We start from the raw sequence: 15,416 nt of genomic DNA on the forward strand, positions 1-15,416 counted from the left end.
TCGCTTATCTGAATTCCTCCCGGCCGCCATTTTAAACTACAGCGTTCATTATTAAAGACAAACTCCTCACACTTACCATAAATCATTTCTACATTTTCACCTTGATTACAACTTTTAGAAACTACAAATATACTGTATATTTATGTAAAAACCTCACTTCTGTCACTAAATAACAACCAGTTACCTAGTTAATCCTAAACTAGATGTCTGGATGCTAACAGTGAAGTTTCTGTCCTCATGTTTCTCTCCCATACTCTACACACAATGTCCAGAAGATCTTAAACCATTACAGAACAAAATCTTGTCTAATAATCTGTTCTCTCTTGTTCTACATGTTGCTCCTGAGATCCCACTGATCTTCACTCCTTCTGCTCTCTGGATCTTCAAGAGCCATCCTGATGCCCTGAAGATCACTGGCTGCTGCTGATGGCTTCCAACCTGGTGAGCTTAAAGATCAGCAGGAGATTAGTGTGGATGATGTGACTCAGAAACCAGAAACATGGCTGTGGCTCTTCTTCTTTGGATAGCTTCAGGACTGAGAAGAGTTTGTACTCGAGGCTCCATCACTTTATAACTTCAGAATTCAGTTCCTTGCACTTTTTTACTCTAAAGTTATAGAAGAGGATGATGAGTTCCCTACCGAGTCTGGTTCCTTTTAAGGTTTCTTAAATAGATACTTATCTTATGCCATTATCTACCTGCTGATGAACCAGCTAGCTCTTTAACTAAACAGTCATTGGCTAGCTGCCATGAAAACTGCTAGATGACTGACATGTAAAGAGCTAGCTAGTTGTCCTTATGTCTGATAAACTAGCTAGTTAAATAACTTCCATTAAAGTAGATCAATAAAAAAGAGCTGAAACTAAACTATCAAGGCTTTTAGCTAGACATCAGTTAGCTTGCAGCTGAGGAACTGGTTGGTGTGAGAACCAAAAACGTGTTAGGTAGAGGCCACGCCTCCTTCTCTGTGATTGACAGGTGTTCATATAATAATTAAAAAAGCAAGAGTAATAAAGAGGAAGAGAATGAAAGACGGAGGCAGGGTGTACATGTGTGTGTGAGGGTTTATGAGGATCGGGGTGTAACGGGTAAACACAGCTCAGTGGCATGGCTTTGTCTCTTAAATATCTCCGCTCTATAAAGAACCTGTAAAAATATTTCATTACAACTCATTAAAACATCTGCACGGAGGAGAGGACGGGGGACACGGGGTACGCCAGGGGTCATGGACAGGCAGTCAGAGGTCAAGGCTGGGGTCAGGAGGCGCTTCACCGTGATGACGGGGTCGTGTTTCCGTTGCTGTTCAGTGCAAACCTGAGAGGGAAAAAAGAAAAAGGAAGTGACCTGGAAAGTAATCAGCATAAGGACGGTAACTCTGCTTTATCACTCAGGGTGCTGAGGGTCACTCACCGACACACTCTCTCCATCACGTGTGTGACCAGCAGGTCCGAGATGCCGGGACACGACTCCTCGGCCAGGTTAAAAGCGTTCTCCAGCTCCTCTATGGCCCCGATCCCTCCACCACTCGCCCTCCGCTTCTCCTTTAACTAAAACACCACACCACAATTTTCCTCAACCAATCAGAGACGAGGTAGAAGCTTCTTTATCTCTGAACTGGAGCTACGAGGCTAATGCTGCTAACAAGCAATAGAAGTCTACAGCCACCAATTTAGCACGATGCACTGAAGTGTGTGTATACTTTTAAGTGGGCGTGGCTTAGAGATTCAAACCTTATGAATAATTATAAATACAGACAGAGTGTAAACTATAAACAGTGCTTCTGAGGCTAGTGTGAGGTTGGAGTGGTGGTTACCTCTCTGAAGACAGGCGAGACGAGTGCAGACAGACACTGAGACCTCGGCTGCCTCTTCACCGTCTCTGCTGCCTGTGTGGAGGATCAGTTACATCAGCATCGCTAAACACTTTCATTCTCCACAATCACCTGTCCGTCTTCTTCATGCAGAAGCTGGTAGAAACTCAGAACTGTGAAACGACTGAATCTTTACTTTCACTTTTTTCTGGGGTAAAATCAGAGGAAATGGTTAGGAATACTAGAGCTGTCTTGTGTGTGGGCTCTGAGCTGCCCCCTAGTGGACACAGCTGTTAATGCTATAGATGTAAAATGAGTGTGTGGTGTATGAGAGAGAGAGAGTGTCTGTACTGATGTGATTATTATATCCTTTGGCCATGACAGTAAGGACCTGAGACCCAAAGCTCATCCTCTCTGTGCTACACTGATGGGACGCTGATTAACACCGTGATCGTGCCTCACCTCAGAGTCTGTGTTAGCGTAGCCTTTCTGCAGTTTATTCATGGAGCTGGGACGCACTGTGGGGAAAGTCCACATAGGACACTGGTCCCTCTCGTCCCCGTCTCCGTCCCTGTTCACGGGAGAATAGAGGTGTAATGAGACATACAGTAAAAACTCATCGAAATCTAGACCGGATTAAAGACAAAATCAAGTGGACTAAAATAAAAGAAATATGGAATAAATGGGAGTATTTCACTCTGTGCAGATGAAACTCAGTGCATAGCGAGATATCTGACAAACAGACGAGTGGATAAGTTCATGTTTGGGAAATGTACAGATGGATGATGGATGGAGGAGGAGTGTGCAAATTTCAAATAAATCAACATGTAAACAGATTCATTGCTGGATAGACAGATGGATGGATATATTGGTGGGTGAATGGATGAACAGACATGAATGTTTGTTGATGAATGGGTCAATAGTTGGTTGGAGGCATAAATGAACAGAGGGATGTATGGATTAATAGATGGATGGTTTAACAAAAGAAAAATGGACAGAAGGAAGAGTGGCTTTATAGAGTGATGGATGGATGGGTTAAAAAGTGGATCAATAGATGGATGGAGATAATCTGAGTTTTTTTTACTTGTCACCGTCACCCCTGGCTTGCTCATTAAAGATACATTTAAAATGGATTGACGGATGGACAGACTGATTAGATGAATGGATAGACAGATGGTTCAGTGGATGGACGGATGGCCAGACTGACTTGATGAATGAATGTATAGAGAGATAAGCAAAGGGTTCAGTGGATGGATGGAGATTGGTAGGTGAGTGGATGGACAGATACAAACAGGTTTGTTGATAGATGGGTCAGTAGTTGTTTAGATGCATAAATAAATAGATGAATAGATGGTGGGCCAATGAGCCAAGAGGATGGATAGAGGGATGTCTGGATTAATAGATGGATGGTTCAATAGAGAAAAAATAGACAGAAGGAAGAGTGGCTACATGGACTGGTGGATGGATGGGATGGATGGATGGGTGGATGGAGATCATCTCAAGGAGTTTTTTAACTTGTCAATATTAACTCTGGCTTGCTCGTTAAGGATAAATTTAAAATGGATGCACAAATGGACAAAGTGATTGGATGAATGAATTGATGGATGAACAGATGATTCAATGAGTGGATGTCTAGATAGGCAGTTCAGTGGATGGATGGGTAGACTGATGGACATATAGGCAAATGATTCAGTGGGTGGATGTATGGATGGGCGGGCAGACTGATTGGGTTGATGGACATATGGGCAAATGGTTCAGTGGATGGATGGATGATTACATAAATAAGTGGGTGGATGGATGAAAAGATTGATGGTCAGATTAGAGGTGTATTAATAATGAGTGGTTCAGTGGGTGAAGGAATAGAAAATAATTGGATGCACAGCTCAGTGGATCGATCAGAACAGATGGATGGACGAAGAGTTTGGCGTACATGTCGGAGTCGTCGGAGCTGGACTCTTCTCCGTGGCCCTCAGATTTCCAGCGGCGGTAGCGGTCGATCAGCTCGGTCAGGTAGGACGTCTTCTTGGTGTAGCGTGTGATGAACTTGTGTTTTAGCAGCTCTTTCGCTGTGGGTCTCTGTGAGAGCAGAAAACCTTCACTGAGATTCTGTGTAACGCTAAAACACCAGAGGGTAAACCGTTTCCTGAGGAAATACTTACAAAGCGCGGGTCTTTATTCAGACACGCCTCCACAAACTCTTTGAAGGGTTTGCTGTATGATCCCTCCAGCGTAGGCGGTGTGCTTTTAGGGATGAGGAAGAGCACACGCATGGGGTGCAGGTCCGAGTTCGGTGGCTCTCCTTTAGCCAGCTCGATGGCCGTGATGCCCAGTGACCAGATATCAGCCTGCAAACAGAAACGAGGTGAACCTTCAGCTCAAATTTCATAACTAAAAAAATAAACACAGCGACCCACATACACCCGACGCAGAAGGTGTCGGCCCGAATCGAACTTTGAGCCACCTTGAAATCGTAGGCAGACTGTTTGATGACCTCCGGGGCCATCCAGAACGGAGTTCCTACAAACGTGTTCCTCTTAATCTGTGTGTCTGTGAGCTGACCGGCCACGCCGAAGTCCGCCAGCTTCACGTCCCCCTGCTCCGACAGCAGCACATTGGCAGCTGTGACACACACACACACACACACAGTTTAGCTAGTTACAGAAACCCGCAGTTTGTGCAAATTTGGTTCTTCTGCATGCAAAATAACAAGAGCCCTAAACAGAGGCATGTGGGCGGAGCTAGAACTATAGCAGATCACTGATTGGTCAGAGAGACACACACTGCGCGTCCTCATTTCCTGGTGCATTTAGGGACCTGTCCTGGGACTGTACTGCCCTTCATACCCGGCACAAGAAGTGACTGTTTTTATTGCAGTTCTTACAATCAACCGTCCTTGTAATCTTAAGGTATTGGTCCCGTCTTCATTTAGTGATACTGCGCATATAAAATATGTATAAATATAATATCAGATGGCTAGAGGTGTTTTTCCTGTTCCAGGCATTTAATACATTTAATCCTTTTTCTTAGTCTCTGTTTGTTTGGATTGACACAATTACAAGCCAATCAAATTACAGAATCCCACCCCAGAATTTTTGGCAGATGTGTATTCATGAGCATCACCTTTAATATCCCGATGAATCTTCCTTTCTGAGTGTAAATACTCCAAACCCTTCAGAATTTCCCTAAGAATTGTGGCGATGTACGTCTCCTCCAACGGCCCAGGGCGGAGCTGCACCCCACACACACACACACACACACACACACACACACAGTTCACTCTCTTATTTTTCCCCCATCAACATTTACTTTTTCTTCACTTTCTACAAATGATTCTGCTTTTTACTTACAAGATCTAAAGCAGATCCTCCTCCCAAATATTCCATAATGATCCACAGTTTAGTTCCCTGTAAAACACACACACAAGAATTTTAACAATCTTGCTTTTAGGTGTGTTATATATCAGGCACTTTCACACCTTTTCCTCAGAATTGACTTGCACACTACACTATAACAATGAGTCGTTTGCAAACGAGTCGATTCTTTGAGCTGAATCATTTAGGCGAATGTTGAGTCATCTTTTTTGTAGCTGCATTAAGTTAATGGAAATGAATATATTTTTTAATGAAACAGACACTGCAGCACAATATAATTCATTTTTACAACTATTTAAATAGATCTTTATAAGAAATAATGTTCATTAGAAGGTAGACTAAGAATCTTTTACACCATTTCAGAGACCTGGAACAATCACTGGACACAGCTTTTCAGACACAGTCGATTTCAGGACATCAGCTTAAGCTCACTGATGCAGCACCGTGTGTGTGAGAGAGTGTGTGTACCTTGAGATAGGAGCCGTAGTACTTGGTGACAAAGGGGCTGTCACACTGGCTGAGGACAGTGATCTCCTGTTGGATGTCCTCGATCTCGTCCTCGGCCTCCTCCAGGTCGATGATCTTGATGGCCACCACCTCTTTAGTGTGGTTGTTGATGCCTTTGTAGACTTCACCGAATGAACCCTTCCCAATTCGCTCCTGCTTAGTGAAGTACTCCTCTGGGTCCAGACGAGCGTTCTGTAAGCACACACACATTTGTGAATAAGAGGCATGTTCATCCATCAGTAAGGTCCTTTTTTTGCCTTCTTACATCCTCCTACACTCTCCTGTGCCCTTTAGTACCCTCTTACACACTTACACACCCTCCTAAACACCCTCCTGTGCCCTATGCATATCGTTTACACTCTATCTGGTGCACGTCCAATAAGGCATTTTGGAGTTTTTTCCTTGCATTTGCTCCCCATCTAGTGCACTACATGTCTGAATTAAACCAGCAGGCGTTCAGACTAAACAACATTTCTAGTGCACTTTTTGAGCAATCATGAGGATTTCAGTGGCCTACACCCTACTGAGTGCACTATACATCCAATATGAAGCTATCTGTAGCTCTGCACCCTACTCCCTAAATAGATACTTATATTGCCAAAAGTTTTGGGACATCCCTCCAAATCATTGAATTCATGTGTTGTTTTTCAGGGGTTGGGCTCAGCCCCTTAGTTCCAGTGAAAGGAACTCTTAATGCTTCAGAGACTCTGAGCCAGGACAAAACTGGGACGTCTGCCTTTACATGCACATGAGTGTACTGTGGAGTTGTCCTGCCCTTTGCAGCTATAACAGCTTCAACTCAAGGAGTGTGACCCTAGAAGCGCATTTGTGAGGTCAGGTACTGATGTTAGACGAGAAGGTCTGGCTCACAGTCTCCACTCTAATTCATCCCAAAGGTGTTCTATGGGGTTGAGGTCAGGACTCTGTGCAGGCCAGTCAAGTTCCTCCACACCAAACTCACTCATCCATGTCTTTATGGACCTTGCTTTGGTCACTGGTGTGCAGTCATGTTGGAACAGGAAGGGGTCATCCCCAAACTGTCCCCACAAAGAGCATGAAATTGTCCAAAATGTCTTGGTATGAAGCTGAAACATTAAGAGTTCCTTTCACTGCAACTAAGACCCAACCCCTGATTTCAGTGACTTGAAGGGGTGTCCCAAAGCTTTTGGCAATATAGTGCATGTGCACTACTCAGAGTATGAACAACTAGCTTTATATATAAAACTACTCCCTAGATACACTATGTAGTGCACTATGTGACATTCAGGTATATAAGGAACCTCTATGATGAGTTCAAGTCCCCTATGTAGTGCACTATGTATTCAAAAGGGAGCAAAGGGACCTTAGTCCCTAGATTACTGCACTAGATAGAGTAAAAAAAAATCAGAGCTATTTGGGATTCTGCCCCTGACATGGGTTAGATAGTGCACTTGGAATTATTCAGCATCTTATTCACTACATACAGTGTGACAGAATGACCTCTGGTATATAGTGCACTACACTCCATAAGCTCACTGTGAAGTGCACTTGATGTTCAATCAGGGTTTTTGTTCCCTTCTGTCTACATCCTTCTATATAGTGAACTACTGTAATGGAAGCTAGTGCACTAGATAGATTGCACTCTATTTAGTGCACTTTGTGGAAGCTTGGGAAGACATCAGATTTTACCGTCCTTATAAACACACTACCTGTGATGACTAACTGATGGCTAGTGCACTATATGGAGCACCACCTGCTGGCTTCTACACCCTATGTAGTGCACTACATGTCCAATAAGCAAGACATTCAGGACACATCACCCTTAAACAAAAACAATGCCTTCTACACCCTATGTAGTACACTACACGACACACTCCATAGAATGTAGTACACTATTAAGCACCATTCTTCCTATACATCTGGACAACACAGGATATGATGCACCCTATATAATCACCCTAGGTAGTGCACAATATGGCCACTAGGAAGTCATTTGGGAATAATAGTGCACTACATTTCCAATATGAAGCCACATGACACACTCCATATATTAGTGCACTAAATAGGATGTAAATAATGGAACTGTCACCTCTACACCCTATTTAGTGCACTTTGATGAAGATCAGGAAGGCATTTGAGACACGAGACCTTATTGTCTTTCTAAATGCACCACATAGCGATGAATAAACGACGGTCAGTGCACTACATGTTCCTCGGGAAGACATTTGAGACACTAAAGCTTGTTGTCTTTATAAATGTACAAGATACGGATGGATAAATGATGTTTAATGCAGTGATCGAGATAGAGTGATTTGGGACGGAGCCCAGAATATTTCGGATGGAGCACATTTACCCGGTTGATGGCCCGGAGATGCGCCATGCTGAAGGCTCAGGGCGGCTTTCAGCCCTTTATTCCCTGAAATGAAGGAATGTCCAGCTGTCTTCTGTCCACCTCTTTACCCCGGAGCCTGGACGTGGTTGCTGCACGCGCTGTAGTGAGAGCCACAGCTCCAGCAGCAGAGCCGCCACTCCGCCGTGTTTTCGGCCTCCGCTCCCTCTCTCTGCCCGAATTCCGGCGACACAAAAGCGCTCAGGTGTCCTTTAACTCCATGAATAAAAGCGCTCCAGGCCAGTGTCAGTGTTTTAAAATAAGTTATACGCCGTTATAACGCTTCAGGGCGAGTCCTCGCGCAGGCTTGTTGCTTTGCGGCTTGCGGGAGGACAAAAAAAAATAACAGTGCGGAAAGACGCGCATGCGCAGAACGGCTCGGGCGAGAGACGACACGCATGCGCAGTCGAGGAAGATTTGTGGGAGTTGGAGTTTGTGATAAAAGCGTTTCCTTAGCAGCAAAATCACCAAATTTTTATTATTAGTCGTAGTATTTTTATTATTAATATTATAATAGAGTGTAGAAGAATCACTGAGTTTCAATTTTCTATTTACAGTCTAAGATATTTTTTGGTTTACTTACTTCATACTTAACACATACACTATATTACTATTATTGGGACACCCCTCCAGATCATTGAGTTCAGGTGTTGTTTTTCAGGGGTTCGGCTCGGCCCCTTAGTTCCAGTGAAAGGAATTCTTCAGCTTCATACCAAGACATTTTGGACAATTTCATGCTCTTTGTGGGAACAGTTTGGTCCAGCAAGGTCCATAAAGACATGGATGAGTGAGCTCTAATTCATCCCAAAGGTGTTCTATGGGGTTGAGGTCAGGCCTCTGTGCAGGCCAGTCATGTTCCCCCACACCAGACTCACTCATCCATGTCTTTATGGACCTTGCTTTGGTCACTGGTGTGCAGTCATGTTGGAACAGGAAGGGGTCATCCCCAAACTGTTCCCACAAAGAGCATGAAATTGTCCAAAATGTCTTGGTAGCATTAAGAGTTCCTTTCACTGGAACTAAGGGGCAGAGTCCAACCTTTTACATGTAGACATTTACCTCATCATTAATCTGAATAAGTCTAAAGTGAGAAGCCTTCATTCACATAAACACACACAGTCTGAGAAGGTGTGGACATTTTAACGTGTTCTTCACCTACACTGTGAGCTTCCGAAGACGGAGTGGGTTCCATTAAACAAGTCCATTTTAATGAGGATTAAACGTGTCCTCTTGACAGGGGCAGGTTAAAAATAAGAGAGATAATTTTAGATTTATTCCAGCACCAGTGGAGCGTGAGTGAAAGGCTCACCTGCTACTGATGAACTGATTTAGACAAACTCAAAATAAGTGTTTTATACAGATTATTACAGGTTCATGAGAAGATAAAAATCTTCTAAGCAATCCGTTCAAAATGAAAAGTACATCAAAGCACATGAGCAGTGAGCTGCATGATACAGTCCATGTACACCTGATTTAACTCATCAGCTCATTAACACTCTCACTGAGGTTTCAGCAGAAAGAACGGTGCACTGAGGATCTACAGGATCGGAGTGGGGATCTACTGCAGGAACAAGGCTGAGAGTCGGTGAGGATCTACACTTCAGGAATTGAGAGTCATCAGTGAGGATCTACTGCAGGAATTGAGAGTCATCAGTGAGGATCTACTGCAGGAACAGGGCTGAGAGTCAGTGAGGATCTACTGCAGGAACAGGGCTGAGAGTCAGTGAGGATCTACTGCAGGAACAGCACTGAGAGTCAGTGAGGATCTACTGCAGGAACAGGACTGAGAGTCAGTGAGGATCTACTGCAGGAACAGCGCTGAGAGTCAGTGAGGATCTACTGCAGGAACAGGGCTGAGAGTCAGTGAGGATCTACTGCAGGAACAGGGCTGAGAGTCAGTGAGGATCTACTGCAGGAACAGGACTGAGAGTCAGTGAGGATCTACTGCAGGAACAGGACTGAGAGTCAGTGAGGATCTACTGCAGGAACAGGGCTGAGAGTCAGTGAGGATCTACTGCAGGAACAGGACTGAGAGTCAGTGAGGATCTACTACAAGAATTGGACTAAAAGTCAGAAAGGAGACACAGAAATAGGGCTAAGAGTCAGTGAGGATCTACTACAGCAGGGATGTCCAATTTTATCCGCAAAGGGCCGGTGTGGGAGCAGGTTTTCATTCCAATTGAGCAGAAGTCACACCTGAGTCTACTGAAAGCCAAGATCTACTGATTAGCCAGTTGGAATCAGGTGTAGCTTCTGCTTGGTTGGAATGAAAACCTGCACCTACACCAGCCCTTTCTGGATGAGATTGGACACCCCTGTACTTCAGGAACTGAGAGTCAGTGATGATCTGCTAGAGGAGCAGGTCAGAGCCACAGTGAGGACTGAAATTGAGCTCAATCAGAACAGCAGGGTTTGGTAATCAGTCCTCTGCTCACAAGCGGAGCTCACATGCCATTTCCACCGAGATGCCTGAGAAGATAGAATTCCTGCCTGGAAGAAAACCTCTGCTGTAGGAATAAAACAGGTATTTTTTTTGCAGGGATTCTCTGGAATGTTTCAGTATTTAGGTAGCATGCAGGAAATTAACTTGAGCGTGAAGTTTATTTTTTTCTTCCCGACCGGCGCTTTACAGAAACACTTGGAGCAGACGCGCTCAAAACGAGAGCCGGCTAATTAGCATAAAGGTAGCCGGTGTCTCCAGAGCTTCATTAGCAGCTTTTAAGAACATTTTTAATGCGCGTTTTTCCTCAAAGTCGATTAAAAATGGAGAGTGTGTTCTGTCCTGAAAGCTGAGCTGCTAAAACGCGACAAAACAAACAGAAATGGACTCTGAGAGCTGAAAGACAAGTCGGAGATTTTTAAAACCGGTTTTTCCCTCAGGAGTGATGGAGGTGTTTGAGCAAATTCCCACGGAAAGGGAGTTGGTTTTCCAGGCGAAAATGCTGTGTCGTGAATTCATGTACTCCAGGATAACTCGGGAAGGACTGAGCTGGACTGAGGTGGACACTGCTCCTCCTGCAGCTCCTGGAACTCTCGCACACACAGCTCTGGTGCTCCTCAAGCTGGGTAAGAAACCTGAGCATCTACATCCTCCTCAGAGTCTTTCAGTCAGGAAACGTACACAATATTAGGGTTTGATGCTTAATTATAGTATTCAAAATATAATCCTATGTAATACAATTAATCAATCAAATGCCAAGCCTCCAGACTTTTTGAGCTATAATATATAATATATATAATTAAAATGATGACCAGTATCCAAGACATTGTTTTTTTTCTCACAGGGGTCATGTGGTTGTCTTTATTAGCCGCTCATAGCTGGAAATGTGGAGATAGTATATCTAAAAACAAGATTTAAGCTATATAATCACCCAAATGTGGATGAGGTTCCCTTCTGAGCCTGGTTCCTCTCAAGGTTTCTTCCTCAGATCATCTCAGGGAGATTTTCCTCACCACCGTCACCTCAGGCTTCTCATTAGGGATAAACTTTAAGCTTTATAACTTTTTTTCTGTACTTCTGTAAAGCTGCTTTGCGACAATGTCCATTGTTAAAAAGCACTATACAATTACATGACCAGCATACAGGACTGAACCACTGGATCACATCTGTACATCCAGAGCAGCACCAAAACACAGCCACACCTCCATAATAACCATTATTATTATAAAAGAGAAATTTCTGCATGATTTGTATGTATAGTAAAAGAGAGAGAGAGCTTGCATGTGGCCCAGATGTTCATGCTCTCTGGCTTTAGGATTTCCCTCATAGTGTTCTTAAGAGTCGGTTATTCTGACAGCTCAGGATTTTTAGTTACAGTGGTGAATACTCCTCAACAAGTTGCTCACACGGGTGATTAACGTGTGGTTTATTTACTAGGTGATGAACTGGAGAACATTCAGCCACACGTCTATCGCAACATCGCCAGGCAGCTGAACATCTCGGTGACGATGGAGGTGGTGGTGTCTGACGCTTTTCTGTCTGTAGCTACTGAAATCCTATCCCTCGGTAGGTTGCTGAATTATCTATCTATCTGTCTATCTATCTACACTATATTGGCAAAAGTTTTGGGACACCCCTCCAAATCATTGAGTTTAGGGTTTAGGCTCGGCCCCTTAGTTCCAGCGAAAGGAACTCTTAATGCTTCAGCTTCATACCAAGACATTTTGGACAATTTCACGCTCCCAACTTTGTGGGAACAGTTTGGGGATGACCCCTTCCTGTTCCAACATGACTGTACACCAGTGACCAAATCAAGGTCCATAAAGACATGGATGAGTGAGTTTGGTGTGGAGGAACTTGACTGGCCTGCACAGAGTCCTGACCTCAGCATGATGGAACAACTTTAGGATGAATTAGAACGGAGACTGTGAGCCAGACCTTCTCATCCAACATCAGTGCCTGACCTCACAAATGTTCTTCTAAAGTAATGGTAAAAAATTCCCATAAACACACAGGAGAGCTGAAGCTGTGATAGCTGCAAAGGGCGGGACAACTCCATATTACATTCATGTGCATGTAAAGGCAGACGTCCCAGTTTTGGCCTGGCTGTGCCCCGGTGTGTGGTCATGTTGGAACAGGAAGGGGTCATCCCCAAACTATTCCCACAAAGTTGGGAGCGTGAAATTGTCCAAAATGTCTTGGTATGAAGCTGAAGCATTAAGAGTTCCTTTCACTGGAACTAATGGGCTGAGCCCAACCCCTGAAAAACAACACCTGAAGTTTTGGGTGTCCCAAAACTTTTGGCAATATAGTGTATTTGTGGTGTCTGACGCTTTGCTGTCTGTAGCTACTGAAATCCTCTCCCTCGGTAGGTTGCTGAATTATCTGTCTGTCTGTCTGTCTATCTATCTATCTATCCCTTTTGCCCATAATACTATTTAATTTTCATTTATTTTCACTTTGATCATGTGACCAAATCCTCACAAAATGTTGTATAATTACAATTTTTTTGTTGAGAATCTGACCTCAGTGATGCTGGAAGTCCAGCTTTACTAAAGCACTTCTGGAAAACTGAATCGTCCCTGGAGCCGGCTTTAGGAAACCCCTCTAACTCTTTCTTCGGTAATTTATTACATTATTTTAGCCACTGTGCCATGATGAAAAATGACATTGCACAAGACCTTCCTCATTCAGATGGAATATTCTGGAAAGTTCTTTCAGATAAAGCCATATAAGGCCGTGCGGCGTGTCCGCTGCTGGCACCGGTGGTTCAGAGTGTCTTTCTTGGCTCGACTGACAGGACGAGATTCTCTAAAAGGTCTCTTTTCCCTAAACGATGTGCTGCTCTGTGACCTTGGCAGCTTTCTTCAATGCCCTCTTCTCACAACCTCCTAACTTTTTTATTTTTATTCCATCATCTTCTATTCTAGGACACAGTAGCTGGTACTGAGGACATGCAGAGATCATTTACAGTCGGCCGACTTGCTCTTAGTCTGAAACCCTGAATACACTCTTTAACACGTATTTGTCTTTGTATCCTTACGTTTTTTCCCCATCAGGGGAAAACCCTGTCATCTTACGATCCGTTCTTACCGGCAGATGAGGTATCAAATCTATATAATGTAGGCTTCATATAACACAAAATGGAGGACCACTGTCTTTATAAGTATTCTTTCAATTATATATTTAAACTCCTCTTGGTTACAGCCAGAGTGCACAGTGCTGAAGGTTGTATTGGGATTAACTGGATTGATTGATTGACTGATTGATATGATGTATTTCTTCCTATCAGGGATCACGTGGGGGAAAGTGGTGGCCATCTTTGCAGTGGCTGGTGGTCTGGCGGTGGACTGTGTGCGACAGGAGCGTCCGGCCGTAGTGCACACTATAGAGGAGAGTCTAGGGGAGTTTGTGAGGAAGAGTCTAGTGCCCTGGCTCAGGAGGAGAGGAGGATGGGTAACTTCTCATCTCTCATGAATTAGTTTGTATGCTGTTCAAAACATTGTATCTAGTAGTAGAATGTACTAGAAGAAAAGTTTCAACTGTTGCGTGAGATCACCATTATTCCCAATAACCAATCACTGATCACCATTATTCCCAGTCACTGATCACCATGCACCATGTAAATATGCAAATTAATCAGCAGTGCCATCTGGTCCACCAGGACATCTAACAGCTAGGTAACGGTGATCGTGTCTGATTGACCTGACTGTCCACTTGTTTTTTCTCTCTCTCTCTCAGAGCGACATTTTGAAGTGTGTGAGGAATGTAGAGACCCGCTCTCAAACACACTGGCTCTCATCAGTCGTACTGACCTGGAGACACCTTGTGAAGATGATCTACATCTACCTGATGAAGGAGCTGTGAGGCATCAAGGACACATACCCCCCCCACCCCACCCGCCCCTAGATGGACAGAGGCTGGTGCCCTCTAGTGGCTCTACTGTGTACTACACTCTTAAAATCAACGCTCAGTTTCACTTCCACACATTCAGAGCAACTCTAAGAAAATAGTTAGAAATTAGTGATCTCGAGGAAAAAATAAAAATGCTCCTTTTAAAAATGTCCACAATAAGGACAGATGTGTAAATTCACAATAACATTAATAAACAATGAAAATACATTTGATTTAAGTAAATATATTAATATTGAAAATAATTTAAATGGTACTTTAAGCCACACCCCCTTCCCCTAGCTCTTTTTTTTTTTTAAATAGTATTTATTTTTTATATTTATCTATTTTAGTGCAATCTTGCTGCCCTTGTGTTGGTCTGTACCCAACACTGAGGTGTTTTTTAATACTGTGTGAAATCTATGTTGCTTCTGAGTGATGAGTTTTAGCTTGATTTTTATTGCATGAATTAATTTTTTATTTATGTTCTCATGTTGATGTGGAGAACCATGCTGCACTTTGGCTTTGTGTTGGAGCACTTTGACTTATATGCATGCTATAAATAAAGATTCCAAATTTCTATCGCATTAATGAATATTTATTAAACAGATGTAGAAGAGCCATGAGCCAACTGATACCACAAGGAAACTTTCATTCTGTGAGTAATGATCTGTGTCTTTAAATCAATTATTCAATCAATTAATCACTTAATTGAATTTATAAATAAGAATGTGTCTGAAAAAACATTTTCTCAGTATTACATTTGATAGTATAGAAACCTGGTCATAAAATAAAAACATGTTTAATTATAGTTTCTCTAGCTGGAATTAGCCAATATTTTAAGCTGGAAAATATCGCAGAGTATCAGTAATTTAGAGAAGGAAAAAACAGAAGATGAATGCAGTTTATGTAAAGAATTAAATCACTTCCACATGACTTCAGCAATAAATAAATAAATACAATTTTGAATTTTTTTGGAATTCACTAAATTCACTGTTTATTTGTTTCATGAAAGAAAGAAAAAGTGAG

General features: G+C 43.1%; 2 protein-coding genes across 3 annotated transcripts; one reads left to right on the plus strand and one right to left on the minus strand.

The window, feature by feature from the left end:
* Positions 1-1,044: 1,044 nt before the first annotated feature.
* On the minus strand, positions 1,045-8,415 carry stk25b (serine/threonine kinase 25b). Its single transcript, XM_058413459.1, has 11 exons — positions 8,021-8,415; positions 5,650-5,880; positions 5,158-5,214; positions 4,931-5,039; positions 4,272-4,429; positions 3,970-4,155; positions 3,741-3,886; positions 2,273-2,381; positions 1,814-1,885; positions 1,411-1,547; positions 1,045-1,314 (listed from the first exon to the last, which is right to left on the minus strand). The coding sequence occupies exons 1-11, from the start codon at positions 8,045-8,047 to the stop codon at positions 1,269-1,271; spliced, it is 1,278 nt and encodes a 425-aa protein (XP_058269442.1). The 5' UTR covers positions 8,048-8,415; the 3' UTR covers positions 1,045-1,268.
* A 627-nt stretch (positions 8,416-9,042) lies between these two features.
* On the plus strand, positions 9,043-15,411 carry bokb (BCL2 family apoptosis regulator BOK b). 2 transcript variants are annotated; one of them, XM_058414578.1, is made up of 5 exons: positions 9,043-10,580; positions 10,937-11,122; positions 11,934-12,062; positions 13,789-13,952; positions 14,238-15,411. In XM_058414578.1, the coding sequence occupies exons 2-5, from the start codon at positions 10,942-10,944 to the stop codon at positions 14,361-14,363; spliced, it is 600 nt and encodes a 199-aa protein (XP_058270561.1). In that variant the 5' UTR covers positions 9,043-10,580; positions 10,937-10,941; the 3' UTR covers positions 14,364-15,411. The 2 variants fall into 2 exon arrangements, with proteins under 2 accessions (XP_058270561.1, XP_058270560.1); XM_058414577.1 differs by having other exon boundaries at positions 9,043-11,122.
* The last annotated feature ends 5 nt before the right edge of the window (positions 15,412-15,416 follow it).

The sequence above is a fragment of the Hemibagrus wyckioides genome, linkage group LG17 (assembly GCF_019097595.1).
Source record: "Hemibagrus wyckioides isolate EC202008001 linkage group LG17, SWU_Hwy_1.0, whole genome shotgun sequence".
NCBI lineage: Eukaryota > Metazoa > Chordata > Actinopteri > Siluriformes > Bagridae > Hemibagrus > Hemibagrus wyckioides.